This window comes from Eurypyga helias, unplaced genomic scaffold (assembly GCF_000690775.1).
Source record: "Eurypyga helias isolate BGI_N326 unplaced genomic scaffold, ASM69077v1 scaffold42543, whole genome shotgun sequence".
Classification (NCBI taxonomy): domain Eukaryota; kingdom Metazoa; phylum Chordata; class Aves; order Eurypygiformes; family Eurypygidae; genus Eurypyga; species Eurypyga helias.
This window is the reverse complement of record NW_010242625.1, coordinates 7,210-24,935: the sequence shown is the minus strand read 5'-3', so window position 1 is coordinate 24,935 and position 17,726 is coordinate 7,210. Positions and strand designations below refer to the sequence as shown.

At 37.3% G+C, this 17,726-nt stretch overlaps 1 protein-coding gene across 1 annotated transcript in view; it reads left to right on the top strand.

Moving 5' to 3' along the window:
• Positions 1-16,458, top strand: part of CERKL (ceramide kinase-like) — a gene marked incomplete at its 5' end in the record, with an annotated part of 32,183 nt that extends 15,725 nt beyond the window's left edge. The window contains 9 exons of the mRNA XM_010149142.1: positions 2,091-2,233; positions 8,334-8,408; positions 9,866-10,043; positions 10,342-10,410; positions 10,747-10,775; positions 10,859-10,967; positions 13,946-14,042; positions 15,253-15,428; positions 16,280-16,458. Coding sequence (XP_010147444.1) covers positions 2,091-2,233; positions 8,334-8,408; positions 9,866-10,043; positions 10,342-10,410; positions 10,747-10,775; positions 10,859-10,967; positions 13,946-14,042; positions 15,253-15,428; positions 16,280-16,361 — 958 coding nt within the window. The remainder of the gene's footprint in view (positions 1-2,090; positions 2,234-8,333; positions 8,409-9,865; positions 10,044-10,341; positions 10,411-10,746; positions 10,776-10,858; positions 10,968-13,945; positions 14,043-15,252; positions 15,429-16,279) is intronic.
• Positions 16,459-17,726: the final 1,268 nt, after the last annotated feature.

Genomic DNA, 17,726 nt, shown 5'->3' with positions numbered 1-17,726 from the left:
CATGACAGTAGGTAAGCATTAGAGCAACATAAAATCTCTGATCTCAAATTTCTGTCTAAGAATTGTTACAGTTCCTTACATACACGCTGAACAGCATAGGGAGTGAATTGAAGCTTATGATTTGCAGTAGGAAATTGTAAGTTTGTATCTCAGTGCTTTCCGTAAGCAATACGGCTGTGTTTTAATTCCTTCAGAGCTGTTTTGTTTCGGTTTACAGTTTATTTTCTCTGCTTTCTCCGATTCCCACTGTTTGGCAAGATCATGGGCATATGTAATGTATCTCACGTGCTCTACCTTTTTAGTTATCCACTTTTCTTTCTTACCAGTGCTGGAAATTTAGCAAGCCAATTTGGCAGTGTGCTTTTTTTTTTTTTTGCTGCCTTGGGGCCAAGCCTTGATGACAAATAGAGAGTGCATATGTGATGCTGCTATTTCAGCTGCATTTTCTTGTTTGTACAGTGACAGACATGCACATTATACATCCATGTGTTTCTTCCCTAATCCTAAAGGTATTATGGATATTACTTAGAGTAGCCTGCGTTAGTCAGACTTTAGTGAATAGTTGATTAAGAAACTTGTGTCTGATGATGGTTAGACAGATGTTTTTTCCTCTAAGAAGCCTTCTTCAAGGTCTTAGTCAAATCTGTTTGCTCAAGACTTTCTATTCCTATTGCGTAGCATTTTCTCACTGATTAGCTTTGGAATCCCTTGTCCCTGATGGAATCTCTATTTCCAGCCAAAAAGGCAACTCTTGATGATTAATGCTAAATTAATAAAATACAAAGCTAGCAGCATTTTTATGTTATTCCTTGGACTCTTCATGATTCCAATAACAGCCAACACAGCCCCTTAAAATGAGAAGAAAATAAATCTGTTTTTGAAAGCTTTAATAGCCAGAAGACAATCCACATAACTCCTTCCAAGTGTACAGTTTATCAGACTACAAAGATTAACCTTTTTGCTGCTGTGGCAGAAACTTTCAAGCCTAGGAATAAACCAATCTGAATGCAGAAATGAGGCAAAAGACAGAAGACGACTCCCAGTCATGACCAGGAAGAAAATGTACTCCAAACTTTTGACATATACCTTTTTTTTTATGTGGACAGTGTTCAGCTAGGTAGAGGAAACATTTCTAAAAATAGCTAGGAAATAATAATAGGAACTGAAGGAAAATGTTAAAGGAACCGAGATAAGTTTAATTTAAACATTTAATAACATGAGTATTTTCTTATAAGGACCTTACCAGTTTTATCTGGTTGAGTTATTGGACATAGTTTCACAACTGCATTTATATACATATATATGAAAAAAAATCTATTTTAAGTAAGTGCCTCCTGAAGTAAATCTGACATTTATATTGTAAATGGTTGGAGTGTACTATTACTATTTTCATCCTTAAAATGGCTTTCCTTAAAAACATTTAACTTTCAAACATTACTAATTTGGAGAACCAGTTTAAAAGTTACTTAAATAAACAAAAACTGAGAAAAAGAGAGACGATGTTTGCTGTAACAGACAAATGCTTTCCTCTGTATAGCCACAGCAGGTGGGAGTTTAATTACATGTTCCAGAAGCAGTGATTAAGTACCTTCATGCAAAGGATTGCTGGCACTAGGGTTTTACATCTTGCTAAATCCCTCAACTGCCTGCATAGGGTGTGGATTTAGCTGTTTTGAAGTATTTTAAATTTTATTGCAATATTTGGTGAGTTGTTGTTATAAGGGCAATTAAAGAGCTTTGGAATGCTTGTGTGGCTCAGCAATGAAGGATTTAAAGAACTTTTCCACTGAGGCACTTGAGCGTGTGCGTAACTATTCCATCTGGTTGGTTCACGTGCATAACGTGTGATAAGCAAGAAATACTTCGTAAATTGTTAAATACATTTACTTCTACTCAGGAGAATGCAGAAGTAAGGATACTTCTTAGTCAATATTCACTGGTCTGACAGTGAAGTCTTAGCCTGTTCTTAAAGAATGGTTTTTAGCTACGTGAAATATTACGTAGATAGTGTGAGATAGCTGCCTTCCACTTGTTTGCTGAGCTATGGAAGAGTTTATTTTGAACTGTTTGGCACTTTTGTTGTGTAACAGGGTAGTTTGTGTCGGTGGAGATGGATCTGTCAGTGAAGTTGCTCATGGTCTACTACTTAAAGCCCAGATAGATGCTGGAAAAGACACAGACTATATACCAGCGCCTGTCAGAGCACCGGTTCCTCTTGGAGTGATACCAGCAGGTGAGACTAAAAGGTACTGTTACACTTCGAGTCATCTGTTTTCAGTCCCTCTGCCATGTTTTACAGTTTTGGCCGCTAAAGGCAGTTCTTGGTGCTAAAGCTTCAATTACTTAAGGGAGCTATTAAATAAATGTCCTAAATTAGTGATTTAGATTGATTACAAATGACTAGATTCTAAATCATTATGATAATTTATAGTAATGGCACAGATGAGCTCTTTGCCTAAAGGAAGAAGCTCAGGAAAAAGAAAACTAAAATAATTTTCAGCTGATCCATGAGAAGATTAAGTTTTGCCCTTATTTGCTGCCAGAAATGATACCAAATGAAAACTTTGGTTTATAGATTTCCTTAATATAAACCATGCTGGTTTGCATCTCTCTCCAGTTTCCTTGGCAGGATTCCCAGTTGGATTCATGCTTAGGGTCTATTTTTAAATGGTGTCCCAGGAATGTATTTTGTAGATGATATTAAAAAAACCCAAACCTGTGCACACAAAACTATTTTCTCTCTGCTTTACTTCTACAGACCTGAAAATGTATGCATCTGTCTTAAAAAATCCTCTTGCTTCTTTATTAACTTTTACTTGCATGTGTGGTTTGTTTTGGGTATTTTTTGGGGGGATGGTTTTTTATTTGTTTGATTTTGGGTGTGTGGGTGTCCCTTCTCCCAGTTTTTGTATTTGCCCTTCCCAGAGTATAACTTGGGCCGGGTGGGGAGGCTTAGGTGAAATCAGTACAGTAGGGTTGACTCTGTACTGGTTCTTTAAAGAGAAAGTCACTTCTCGTTAAAGGAGGAGAGATGTTTTTTCGTGGACACTACGCTTTGGTGTGGATGTTGGTATAACTACTTGATGTAATTTCTCAAAGGTTTTTAAGTAGTAAGGAAAAAATTCTTGCGGTCAAGTGAACAGCAAATTGCTGTTTCCAACTTCTACGAAAAAGGAGCACATTGCTTCAGAACTGAGCAAGCAGGTTTTAAGTGCTCTGACTTGATTTGCACTTCTAAAAGCAACATTAAGGCAGGGGCTAGTTGCTTGTAAAAAGGCAAGGTTACACTAGCTTTTTTCCAGTTAAAAAAACCCTTGGAAATGCATTGGTAAAAGAGAGAGTAATCTCAAAGACCTGAAACAAATGAATTTTAGTACAGCAGTTGGACCATCACTTAATGAGTTCAGTCGCTGGGAATATCTTGATGCTGTTGAGATGGAATGTCTCCAGCACTTGACTCCATGCTGTTTGGGTGTGCTTAGGTCACTGTGCCTCATCATTAGTGCTTACACTCTTCAGTGTAAGAGAAATATGTCATCATCAAAAAGGATTTGTGAAAACACAAGAATGCTGTATGGCTTGTTACACAGACTGCCACAGACTTTGTTAAAAGAACAATTTATAGAATGATAGTGTGAGAAACTCCAAAATAGGTTCTTAAAAATAATCTGTAGGTGGGTTTTTTTTTGTTGTTTTTCCCCCCCTTTTTTTCCCCCCCCCCATATTATTGATATTCCATAAAGTAGTCAGTTAGGAAACAGATAAGTATGATAACTTGTATACATGAAGATGATGGAACTCCATGGTCAATTAATTGTGTTTTTTCCCCAGAAATCCATTGTACCAAATTATTAGAATTCTCCAGCCAGGTAAAAATACAAACTGTGTTACAGGATAGCATTATTTGAATGGCTTAAAATCTGGTTTTAGCTTCTGTTATAAGTAGTTAAAACAGCATTTTGAAGTTTCATCCAAGCTGATGGGAAGGAGCTGCTCTTGAAGCAGTTTACCTCCTGAAGAGAAAGGTCCAGAGGGGAGTGTGTTTTTACTGAAATACTCTACTGAGCTGCCTTATTCTGGTCCAAATCAAATGGATGAGAGGTGGGGAAGCCTGCAGTTGTACTGCTGGCCATTAGCAAGAGTGTTTGTTGCTATGGGAACTACTGCTAAGAAACTGTACGGAGGGGGAATGGGAGAAAGGGGAGGGGGAACTGGAAGGACCTTAAAAAAGCTATCCAGTTGTTACAGAACAAGAGACATCTATATCTGATGGCCGGAAACGTTTGGTCCTAAATTGTTCATTTAAATACATTCGTGATTTCCAATTAATTCAGAAAATAAAATATTACTGAGGGACTGCTAATTTCTGTGGTATTTCAGGCAAAGAACCAAAATGTTGGTACAGTTTTCATCAGAATTTTAGCTATGCTTGACTAGGAAGTCATTACATCACATTTATCTGTTTGGATGGGGGAGACATTAACAGCCTTATGAATATTCATGTTGTCTGGTTAATTAAGTTAATTGTACTGCAGAAGTGCTTGCACTTCCAAGGACAATTTTTTTCTCTACAATTTCTGTTTGGTACCTTCATCAGTCATGCTTTACATGACCTGCAGATACTTTGTCCTTACTGTGATGCCTTTGCGTAGGAAGGAGGTTGTAGGAAATAGTCTGTAATATCAGGAAAATGGGTTAATATTTTGAACAGAATTATATTTGTGGAATAATAAGACCACCTTTGTTTCTGTTTTAAAAAATGTTGGTGACAGAGATGCTGGAGTTGTATGGATGAAACCCTTTTTCAATAAATTGAGGAGTTGGAGTGAATGCTAAAAATGTGACTGTTGGTGATCTGTGAGGGGGGCAAGCCCATACCTCAGCATCAAAGAATGTTATGAGTCTCTGAAGTAATACGGTCGTGTTCAGGGGAGCCACCTCGTTATTGGTAAATGCACTGAGCTTACAAAGGGGAGAAAAAGATTTATGTGAATTGGAAAGAGGAATAATGGCATTAAACCCACTATTATTGGATCACCATTTAAATCAGCAAAGCTTGTATTCTAACACTTTTGTATGATAACTGCTATTGTTTTGGCTCTGTTTATAAGCTTTTTAGGTGTGGCATCCTGCCTGTATAGGACCTAAGTAATGAGACACATTATTCAGCCGTTACTGGGACCAAAATGCTGTTAGGCATGTATTAAGAGTTTTTTAGAGAAGATGATGGTACTTCCTACTGCAAATCTGCACAGGTTCTAGATCTTCAGCTTCCAAAAGGGTGGATGCATTGCTTATGGTTTTGAACACATGCAGAACTTGTTTTATTTTATCAGGAGTCAGGAAATGGTGGGGTTTTGCCTTGTTTACTTCTGCAAATGTTAATGAGCTCCCCAGATTTAAGAGAAGGATGCAATTACTTGTGCCTATCCTGTTTAGTAAGAATGAGATTTAACTCTCATTAAAGTCAGTATGAAGATTGGTATTGACTTCAGCTGTGGTCATTTGTTATCTCGCTGCCATCTGTACTGCTAAATCACTCTTGCTTAAATGAGGAATCCCAGTTTTAAGATGTACGAAACCTGATCTTCAGTGACAAGGAAAAAATTTTTTTCGGAATAACAACTCCCTGTTGTCAATTGACAGGAAATAAACATTATTTGCATGGTTTGTAATGATGTGGTCTTTGTGTACGTGATCTCCTTTGTTTTGGAGAGCTTCCCACAGAAGTTGTTAAGAGTTGGAAAAATTTGTTTGAAGGAAATATTTGAGTATTTTAGAACTACTACTTTAGCTAGCTTCACTGGCTGCACAAAATCAGTTGAATCTAGAGGTAAAATGTAGTAAGTCATTCAACCATGAAATGGTGTTGGGCATATACTTGTATTCTGTGAAGAATTGCCTTTTAGGTCAAACCCAATTTTTTTTGTCTCTGAATTTTCTTTGTAGAACAGTACTTTATGTTCATGAAATTGAAAACCTCACTATTTTGCATAGTAAAAGCTACCTAGAGCTGCATTTTTGCCTTTTCTTTTTTACGCATATTGTACAGAAAGGAAAGCTCAAATTACTTTAAGTTTTTGGGTATAACTTACTGGATGTAAATGATTCCAACTGTAATATTGTTACAGTAACAGGAAGTCCAGTTTATTGTCTAGAGAGACTTTTAGGAGAAAAAAGCGCAGAAATTTGCATTTAGCATTTGAAGCTGTCAGTTTATTATTCTTTCAAAGTACTTCCTAATCCCAATTTGCTGAGTTTATTTAAACATTACTTTTTTTTTGTTTAGGAAAAGTAGAAAGAAGGAACAAGTCAATAGTATAGTCACCTGTAGAATTCTAAGAAATATGTCAATGAAATGACATACTTTTTAGTTGTTCAGAGAACAAAACTATACATAACCTGGTTTCTTCCATGTACCAATGGGGATGCGAACTTCAAGGAAGGTTTTGTATCTGTTTATCTTAATAGATGTACCCCACTTATTTCCTTCACATAGTAGGAACCCTGGGAGCCTTACTGAGAGCTCCTCTCTGTGACGGTATGAAGTTTTCCATGAGGTTCTGAGTTTTCTGAATTACTTTCAGAGACCAAGGTGCTCTAAGGATGTAGCAGGTGCTCTGTGAGATACTGAGAGACAATTTCCAGTTATTTTACGAATTCTTATTCAGAAAAACTATTGAAAAAAATCGAAGCATATACTCCTGAATGACAAAATGCCTTTAGAGCTTTGTAACTACGTACACCAGTCTTTCCAAATTTAGTGGTTTTTTTCTACCACTAACGTGACACCAAGGATTGCAGGATTTTGTGATGAACATAATTTTTCAAGCTGTTACATGATGCTTTTAAAGTGCTTATTTAAATATTGAGTGTCTCTTGTTTGAAATGTGGTAGTCTTTCCCTTTTTTCTCTTCTCTTCCTCACTTGAAAGACAAGTTTAAATGCTTCCATAAAACCTAAGGCAAATTTAGCATCCAGAATTGTCTATTGCTGTTGTAACATATTAAATAATTCAAGCAACAAGAAAATGATCTGAAAATCTAACTGAAGTCATTCCTTTATGGAATGTTAGGTTCTAAATTGTTCTTTTGTAATTGTTGTTATTTTAATTAATCTTTTATTGAATTATTCATCCCTTAATCAGTCATATGAAGAAGTTCAATATTCTGCCAGCTTGGTGGCAGGCCCTGGTTCTTTATTTTTGCAGAAGTGAATCCTATGGCCCTGCTGCTTGGCTAGAAAATACCAGAGATGTGATCAGTGAGACAGAACAGCCTGAAATTCTGTTAAAACTATCCCCTTTTAGGAAAGATGCAACCATTATTTATTCAGGATTTTTAAAATAAATTGCTGTTTAGAAGTCAGCTGAATCATAGATACACAATGTCCTGTACCTTAAAGAAAGGCAAAATTGACATGGATATCCATGTTTCTTACACAGGTAAAGTCACTTGGCATATCCATTGCCATCAAACATGGGTCTCCACGCTTCTTTCTTTCACAAACCGCTAGCTAGTTTTCCACTCCACCTTCCAAGTCTGTGCTCACGTTGCTAGTTCTTGACTTTTTTTTCCTATTTACCTGCTGATTTACTAATAGTTCTATTGTTTCAAAATAAATTAATCTTTCCTGTCCAGTGGATAGGAATACAACTGGTCTGCCAATATCCAGGCAATGACAAAGACACAAAGATGGGTCAACTTTAATGCACAGAATGCAAGTCAGCAATTTGTCAGACGTGAAATTGTATGTTCTCTCTGTTTTTCAGTCACTAATGTGTTCTCATATGTAAAAGAGACATGCAGTAATTAATTTTAATCACTGTTCCTTAAGAACCTATCTTAAACTAGAGCTAGTAGAATTTTGTCTGGGAGATGTATAATTTTACACTGGCTGTGTATCATATTATTTTTCCAACTTAAAAATATTCCCCAAATATATCTTGGTGGATAATCTGCCTTCTAGTACAGTTCCTCTGTACAGCTCTTAGGTATAGAAGTAGTGATTCCTAGGGAAATGGCTTTAAAATAAAATTAAAAAAAAAAAAAGGCAATTTTTGCAAAGCTTCCCCCCTTCTTTCTGTGGTTTTTATGACATTTATGAATGAATTTGCAGAGAAGATTTTATAGACCTCTGGAAGTTTTAATGATTTTAATTTGTACTTTTCAGCATTTCTGCTGTTACCAAGACTAAGTAATTTGTGGGGAGGCTTTTTTCTTCAAAAAAAAGCACTAAATGTCTCAGTATCTTTATTCAAAAACTGTTGTATATATTTTTTCATGCTATTATCTATCTCTCTTATTTTTACAACAGTTTGTTTGCTTTTACAGGTACAACTAATATTTTGGCTCACACCTTATATGGTATTAAGCATGCAGTGACTGCAGCGTTGCACATTATAATGGGTAAATATTTTTATACTTTATCAGATTTTAAATAATGAAGCAGTATTAAGAAGTTTGCCATAACTGGTGGTTAATAAAGGCATACCATTATGCTATATCACTGTAAAGTATATTGTAAGACTTTGAAACCCGAAGTATCCTATCCCGATTTATAGTGTATTGGAAAGGGTATGATTCTTGGAGTATCGCTGAGTAGCAAAGGTTATGGACCTCATCTTCTGGTAACTAAAATTGGCCACAAAATGATATCTGATTTTTGGGATTCATGCTCTATTACTGATGTTCTTTTAATGCAAAAAATAACCTTTTCCAAACTTAATTGTATGAATAGTTTTACTGTGTCTGTCATTATGCAACGATTGGTTGTATAATCACTTGATTATTTCATTTTAATGTACCTGCTGAAGACAGAAGAAAAATATACAATACTTTCAGCTTGAGAAAAGGGTTAGGATTGGACTCTTCAGGAACGTATTGTCATATTTCTGAGACAGCAGCATTTATCTTTTTGGCTCTTTTTGCATTTTTTAAATACTAACAGTTCCCATAAGAAAACTTTACTAGTAGAAGAAGCTGTATCACTTGCCATTTGTTCTGCACAATAAATAGGTTTTTGAATGTGAAAATGTAATTATGCTAAAAGGAAAAACTAAGTTTCTAGTGTAAACCTATTTTCAGGTCTTAAAAAACTGCAAATACTTAGCTGAGCAAGGTTGATATTCCTCTCAAAGCAATATTTCTCTAGGATACTTTTTTAATCCCTAAACGGAAAAAAAAAAAAAAAAAGGAAAGGTCTATCTTGAGTATTTGTTCTCCAGACCTCGCAGTCAGCAGTGGAAGAGCTTTGGCTCTATTTCTTAGGTAGTAATACACAGACTTTACAGGCAAAATCTAAACCTGTCTTTTCTAATCAGAGACACTCAGTCTGATGGAAACCACCCACGTCCTGTTAGAGAAGAAATTTATATGCCCTACCTTGAACAGAATTAGATGTCTCAACTCTGTAACTGTAAACGTAAATACATTGAAAACCTATATTTGAGAGCTCCCATATCTCCAGTACAATGTTCAGTCATTACAAGTACTTGATGAAATAGTTGTAAATTCTTATCTGGGTAATATATTTTCTTTGATGCTGAAAATTTGAATAGAATGAAGAGTCAGACCCTTTGCAGCCTGATGTAGTCAAATTTTTGCCATAACTTTTTAAATGTTTTGAAGTACTTGAAAGTCGTTCTCTGAAATGACTACTTCTATAGAGTCTTAATTATATCTAGATTGATTCTGGTTTCCCTTAGGAAGTCAAGTTTTATGGATGACAGGAGAGTATGGTTTTGATTACACACCCACACCCCCCCACCCCCAGCTAAATTAGGTGAAAAAGAAATGGTAGGTTTTATTCAGTTTAAAATAAAGATGTTATTTGTAATTTCTAATCTTTATCTTTGAAATTTTAGGACATATTCAACCCGTAGATGTCTGTACTTTCAGTACCCCAAGCAAGCTTTTGCGGTTTGGGTTCTCAGCTATGTTTGGTTTTGGTGCAAGGACTCTAGCTTTGGCTGAAAAACACCGTTGGATGCCCTCCAATCAGCGGAAGGATTTTGCTTTTATCAAAACACTGGCAGATCTCAAGTATGCAATGAACTGTTAGATTTTTCTAGTATTTCTCATTTTCTCAAGGAAAATGCAGTAATTAATGTTGTAAAAATAGAGACAACAGTAGTTTAGCTATCTTGACTTCTTAGTTGCAGACAGATTTAGCTCAGATGTGACAGTTATCTCTTGGATGTGATGGATAACTCTTATGAGTTAAAGAGGGGAGAAATTCTGTATATTCAGCATCTCCTTACAATCATCTTCACTTGGATAAGAGTCTGTCTAGTAATGAGAATATTGGTTTATGTGATAGTAAATATCAATACTTTTCTAGGCCAGAGGAATGTGAATTATCATTTCTACCTCTACAAATTCCACAGGAAGGCTCTCATGAGAATGACAGGTAAGTAAAACTAAGTGAAACCATTCCAAAGCTAGAAAAAAATATGTGTCTTTGGACATTGTACAAATTCTTAATTTTGTTCAAATTTGATCTCATAATAAAGCAGTGTTTAAAAAAAATTTTGACAACGGCACACTTTCACACTTTGTAAAATGTTCCCTATGGAGTACAGAGGATTTGTTATGAATCATGAAGCAGTCTTCCCCTCAGTATGACTGGTTTGTTGAGTTCCATTAATCCTTTCTTTCATTGAAATAATTTTTTTTCCTAAAGTAGATGTTCAAGTGTGTTGAAATAACTTCAAATTATTTTACTTACCTATTTCTACCCTTTTAGAAAGAAGAAAGAGAAAATTAAGAAAAAAGGTGAGCTTTTGCTTTTATGATTATTTAAGTGAACTGTGGCTGGTTAAACTGGCAGTAATATAGAATTACTCTGTTATATTTAGGTAGCAAGGATCAATGGCACAAAATTCAGGGTCGCTTCCTGAATGTGAGCATTATGGCAATCCCTTGTCTGTGTTCAATGGCACCAAGAGGCTTGGCACCTAATACGAGGTCAGTAGGGGTTTAGAGAATTAGTCATGTCTATAAATTCTGACATCTTACCTTAAGACCTTGGCTTTTCCAAGAACACAAGCCTGTGTTTAGGTAGTCTAGACCCTCTGGAATGGGGGAGGGAGCATGGACTGCAGCAGACTCCATAATCCCAGGAATTGTAATCAGTTTTTGGATCAGGCAAATAAGGTCAAGCAGTCTAACTAGAATAATGAGTGGATAATTGCTGTGATTAAATTAGTTGGCAAGTCTGACTTAAGTAGTAGTCATCAAGCAGTCATCTGTCATAGGATTTGGCTATATGTAGACACTTAATTCTTGGAGTTCATTTTTTCAAGTACAAAGGTGCACCCCTCAGCTTCTGCTTTCCAGCCACCAAAAATGAGGTATGTGTCTTTCTCCTGTTACAAAGAACTGAAGTTCACACTTGTAGCTCTTCTTTTTTCTTTCTCACACCGCCCCCCTCCTTTTTTCCCCCCCCGAACTTGGGAAATGCAGCAACTCCATGTAGGGTTTTTGGAAACAAACGATTATTTAACCTGGTTGCTGAAAGGGACTAATTTTGCCTTTACCTTATTGTCGAGAGCATGCTTTGTGGTGACTGAAACAGTTACCAGGTGATAAATATTTGTACTTGATGTGTCCAGTCGAGCATTAAGCAGAACAGCAAGTACAAACTTAGTAGTTGTACATGAAATAGAACATGCTCCCTCAAAACAGAATGCAGAAACTCGTGAGTATATACACACCTGTATTAAAATACCCAACACTCAGGGAAGATTTTGGAATGAATCTGTTTTGTTTCATTTCATTATCATTAGGTGAAAATAGATGTGCCTTAGAATTGATCAGGTGTTTTTCTTCAAAATTACTGGCTGATCTGGTAGAATTTGACTTCTTGGAAAAGATGTAGAAACAGATGTTTTTGATGAAACACTGAGAAATTTGCTTTGCTACAGGTGTGCTGCCAAACCTCACATACTTCAGGATAGTGCCCCCTTACTCTGTTCAGCATTGAGTGTGTTACGTAACAGCAGAAAAATTCTCACAAGAATCGAAGAAATTAGTAGTTTTAAACTTTGCTTTCCCTTTCCATCTGTTCTGGCATCTGTTTCTCAGTGACAGGGAATTTTATGACACCTCCATGCAGCTACTGCATGTTTGAATGAGCCCTTTTTCTCCCACAGTGTAGTTGCTTAGTGGATCCCCCATCCTTTCGTGTAAGCACATCCTCTTTTTGACCTCTCGTTTTAAAAATAATCGTAGGAGTGCAGTCAACTAGTAGGGTAGGAGGAGTAGACTCTTCAGAGAGGCGCTTCATTTCTCAAGGTGGATAGCATCTTCACTGTAAGGCTTTTAGACACGAGGAACTGAATGGTGCACTAATTGTTAGGCACTCAAACCCGCGTTAGGGAAGCGTCAGCTAAACTCTGCTGGGTTTCTTCACTGTCCTGTTTTCCCCAAGAGGTTTTTCCCATAGGAAGACATTTGAAGTGGAATGAAAGCTTTGACTGCTGCCTGTAACTCCAGTTAAATGGTTCTAAATTTGCAGAAACATGTCACGATACATTTAACCGTCTGCGCTACCTGAGCCAGGTGGAATGTAAGTTTCTCACAGCGTAGGTAGTGTGCTTCGCTGCAGGCTGGACTTTCAAGGGAAATAGTGAGAGTTCTTAGTCATCTCTGAAGGTAAAAGGCCATAGTGCCAAATGCGTTGCCCAGCAGCCTCATGTAGCCTTCTATTGCAGCAATATGATAAGGAGGCAATTTTTTTCAAGTTCATCCTCATTGTTTTCTAAATCAGCAACCTAATGCTGTGCCAGGTGACCTGTTTAACGCTTATGTAAAAATGATCTTCGTAGATTGTGCTGTACTGTAGTCTGAGAATATTCCTGATGCAGTTGTTCAGTAGCAAGAGAACTGTGAGTGGGGAGAGGTCTGTGGTGGTAGCTGGAGGTACTCTTTTTTTAAACATTCCTAACATATTTTCCAAGCATACGGGCTGAATAAATAAATATATGTATGTAAGCTTATGCATTCAGAAGATATGAAATACATCATTTCCATACAAAATGCAATCTCGGCAGTGATTATCATGTTTATCAGACACTCTTGTCGAACAGTGATTTGACTGTATAACTTGAACAGGACTTAGGCATGAGTGCACTGAGGTTCAGGTTGTTAGTTTCTGCAACAAGGCACAGTTGCATTAATGAATCTGTGAGTTGATACTAGCTCGTTGTCTGACCTAAATTCTCAAAGATGCTAAAATAGCAATGGTGACTGGGTACCTAGGTGCACTGAGTGTTGGCACTGTAGGGTCTCTTCATGAATTTCTAGTATACGACTGTTTTATCTTGTACAAAATTCCCTTCGTTTTTAACTTTTATGTGCTTTGTGAAACGTGCAAGTAGAACTGTACTGCAAACTGCTAAGAGAGTTTGCAGAGCGGCGTAGTTGAAGATCGGGATCTTTGTTAGGGCAGCACAAGTGTTAGTGGAGGAGGCGGATGAACCCTTCTGCACTGGGTTACGTGATGGGGTGCACTTGTGTGCATCATGGCAATGGTTTCTTGGTAAAGCTCTGCCTCACAACGTTTGTGGTAAGCATTATACTTTGCTGGAGAGAAAAGGGGAAAGATAAATTTGTGATCCCCAATGTTTAAAAACTATCTGTTAAGTAGAAAAGCTGTTTTTTAAAATTGTATGTTTTATCCATAAATGCTGGATATTGATAAGGGAGTACAGTTTTATTAATACAGTGTATGTTATAAATACATTAGTGCTTAATAACCTCAATTGCATAGTTTACATTGATCGATGGGAATGGGGGTGGCAAAAAGATTTAAAAGACCGTTGATGGTATTCTATTAATTTATTCTTGCTAGCTTGTTTTTTTTAATCTGGACTATTGAAGAGCCTGTAAAACTTCTAAATCAATTAATTTTCTTTTGGGCACTAACTTGATCTGCTTTTCAGGTTGAATAATGGAAGCATGGCTCTTATTGTTGTACAAAATACTTCTCGAACAGAGTTTATAAAACATCTGAAAAGATACACCGGTGTAAAAAATCAGGTACTGCTAACTTCTTCCTGGTGATTATTAAAACAACAGTTAATCGTGAAGGGAGACATGCTGCAAGAGTTAATGTTGGCATCCTCGTAAGGAGACTTAGCTTCCTGTCAGAATACATTAGCCCCCTTTTTATCTGATTTTTCTTTTTTAAATCACTAGACTAATGCCGATTAGCCTATTTCAGCCCATCTGTTGTGGTTTAAATTGTATTTGTGTTGTACCATAGTTTTATGGGTGCGAAGCCCTTTCAGCACAATAAAGGAAATGCATGCTGTGTTTAAATTTTGTGTAGTACAGAGACCTAAAATGCAGACTGGGAAGGCATCAGGCAACTCTATCAGAAATAGGTAAAGTACATAATTTCAGCAGATCGCTGTGTACTATGCTGGCAGCAGTGGGTTCTGAGCTTTGGTTTTTAGCAGGCATGCATTTCATCTAGTTATGAATCTTTGCAGAACTGTATTTCCAAACTTTGGTCATTATTCTGTCTTTGAAGAGAAAAATGAAGCCTGCAGACACAGTGCCTTATTGCTGCCCTAAATACCCGATGCACAGCCTAGACACACTGGTTGAAACACTTCAGGATTCTGTGAAATCACTTTTACAAGAATTGGGTTTGAATTAGAGAACAGTTGGACAGAGACTGGGGGAGAGGTGGGTGACAGTTCCATGTGACAGCACTAACAGCTGCATTTAGGAAAGAGTTTATGCTTTCCAGTTGTGCTTTTGGAGGAAGGGCTTGCTTTCTGCCTTTCTAGCTAGAAATTAGACAAGGAGATGTGGAATCTACTTTGAACTTGACCATTTACTGGAATTTTAATTAGCCCAGTTTAGGACAGGATTGGTGGTAATGATGAACAGAGCACAGGGAAAAACTGCTTAACTTTCACATATTCTGAAAGCATGTGCCATTTTGGCATGTGCACAACAGACGCCCTCACCTGTAAGCTCAGCAAGTCCTATGAGGGATTACGAATAGAACACTACCATTTTTTCTGAGGCAGTATTTCAGATAAAAATATTACATTAATCTATGAATGTTAGATGGAATATATAATGCCTCATATGGTCAAGGCTAGAGTTAAGTGTTCCCATTTACTTAAGACAAAATAAAACACCTAAGCTTTTTAATTTCAAGTAATTCAGTTTGTTGCTAAGCTACCACCTGTATCTTTCATCTTCATTTAATATATATCTGTGTTTGGTTTAGTTCAATTTTCCCTTTGTTGAGACCTACACTGTTCAAGAAGTAAAAGTACAACCATGGTTTAAAAGTGGGCTTGATGCCAAAGAAAATACGTATTTGAATGCTGCTTCTGCAGAAGGAAATTACCCTTGGAATATAGATGGAGACTTAATGAAAGAGGCGTCAGAAGTTCACGTTCGGTAAGTGTTGTTTATGGCACCTATACCTCTAACAGCTCAGTGCTGCGATCTCACGTGTACGTGATACAGCTGACACCAAATCTGGGAGCCGCAAATGCTGTGAGAACAGTACTTTTGGGTGCTTTTGTGCACTGCCCAGTCTGGCCCCTTTGCCATCGCTTGGGCGCCGCAAATACTGTGAGAACGGTAATTTTGGGTGCTTTTGTGCACTGCCCAGTCTGGCCCCTTTGCCATCGCTTGGGCCTCTGCCCTCTCATCTTCTGCCCAATTTGACAAGGTTTGTTATGCCCCACATGGCCTTTCCTTTCTGCTGCTTTGTCAGCTTCCAGCCCCACCACTTTTCTGCCTGTTCCTCTACCCATCTGCTTCTTAGAGGAGAACAGAGGAAGATAAAGGTCTGTGACTCCTGGGAGGAGCTCCTTTGGGTTAAGGATTCCTGCTTGGAAAGCAGTGTAAGCTTAATAAAACCACATAGTTGTTCAATTGTGGAAAACTTAGTGCTGCTTGAGAATAGTCTCCACATCTAGGATCAAAGGAAGAGGCTAGGAATACGTAGGGAAATCGGAGGATTGCCAGTGGAATTAAATGGGTGGTGGCTCATTCTTCTGCAATGCACACAAGATTGGTTGAAGGCACAGAGCTCAGTCTGGCATGTAAAGGAAAAGGCAGATCATGTTCCATGATATGTGATCTATACTTCTAAAGATGATGATCTAGGAATTGTCAAAACGTAATTCACTTCATTTTATTCCACTTGGCGATTCGTGCATACTTGTTCTCCCCCCTCAACCCCCACTAGTGGCACACCCGTTGCATGAGTTAATGGATAGTTTGACTTCCTCCCTTCACAGGGTGCATCCTCAGCTTATTAATCTCTACGGAGTGAACACTGATGACCTGGAGAGTTCCCAAGCAACATGCAATTGCATATAGAAGGGACAGACTGCAAGTTCTGTATTAAAGAATCCTTTTCTCACCTCTGTGCACAGCTCCCCAAGGTCCCAGGCTTTCACTCACTGAACTCAGTTGTTGTACCAGAAGCTTAAATGGGCTATTTGTAGTATTTCTGGTTTTAAATTTATCAAGCTATATATTTCTAACAGGTTCTAGTTAAGTGTAAAAAAATCTGCTAGGCTTAACAAGAAAACTAATTATATTGATCTGTTATAAATTTGGGGTTCAAGAAGTGCCCATCAGAATAGAAGCAATTTTTTTCTTTAAAATTATTCTAGCTTTTGCAATAAATATTAGAGGTAATTTTACGTTTGCTGCTGCTAACCGTGCTGTCCGGTAACTGAGCACAAACCGAGCTGTTGAGTGGAGATATGGTTATGGTACGACCTCCTGCTTGAAGAATGGTGGCAAAATATAGATTTTTTTTTTTTTCTTTTTTAATCAAGTCCTTCCCTTTCTAGGTATCATTTTTAATGTTGCCTTAATGTATTTGCTTTAACTAATTTCTAGTCAAACCGTATTGCAAACAAATATGCTGATGTCTTATATGGCTTTTTTTGGTTGAAATGTATTTTAAAGAGTACTCTTTGTAGAGATAAAATATTTTTAAGTATTTATTTTCACCTAGAACTGAAATTATATTCAGCATAGTTTTTGTTGTTGCTAAGAATAAAATTATGATAAATAACTTAGAGTTCTTAAGTTTTTGTAACTTCCTTATAAGGCATAAACATAATTTTTATGTGTTTGGGGTTTTGTTTGTTTGTAACTTACTAAATATTTAATGCAATTATTTGAGATGACAGCAAATTAAGACTATATTCTTGCTGGGAACTGGCTTTCTCTGATGAAAAGTAGCAGATGGACAAGTTTGTCTGTCAACAGGCCATGGGGAAAATTAATATTTTCCTGTTCCCGTATGTGAATCTTTCTGAAAACGGCTGACCAGTAACGGTATGAAAGCTGCACTGTCTCCTGGCTAGAAAGAGTTGCTTTAAGCTCTTTCTTCAGTGAGCAGTTGAGTATAAAATGAAACCTGGTCACTTGAGAGTTTGTTAAATCAAGGCCCTAAGCCTTTACGTGGGCTCTATGACTGCTATACTTAATTTTGTTCTAAATACTACTTATGGAAAAGTTATTACCTTGATAAATACAGAAGACAAAGTACTGCACCTGAAGAATTTTAGGAAAAACTTCTTCACTGAAAGGGTTGTCAGGCATTGGAACGGGTTGCCCAGGGAGGTGGTGGAGTCACCATCCCTGGAGGGATTTAAGGGGAGTACATGAGGTGCTTAGGGACATGGTTTAGTGGCGGGCTTGGGGGGGTTTGGGGTATGATTGGGT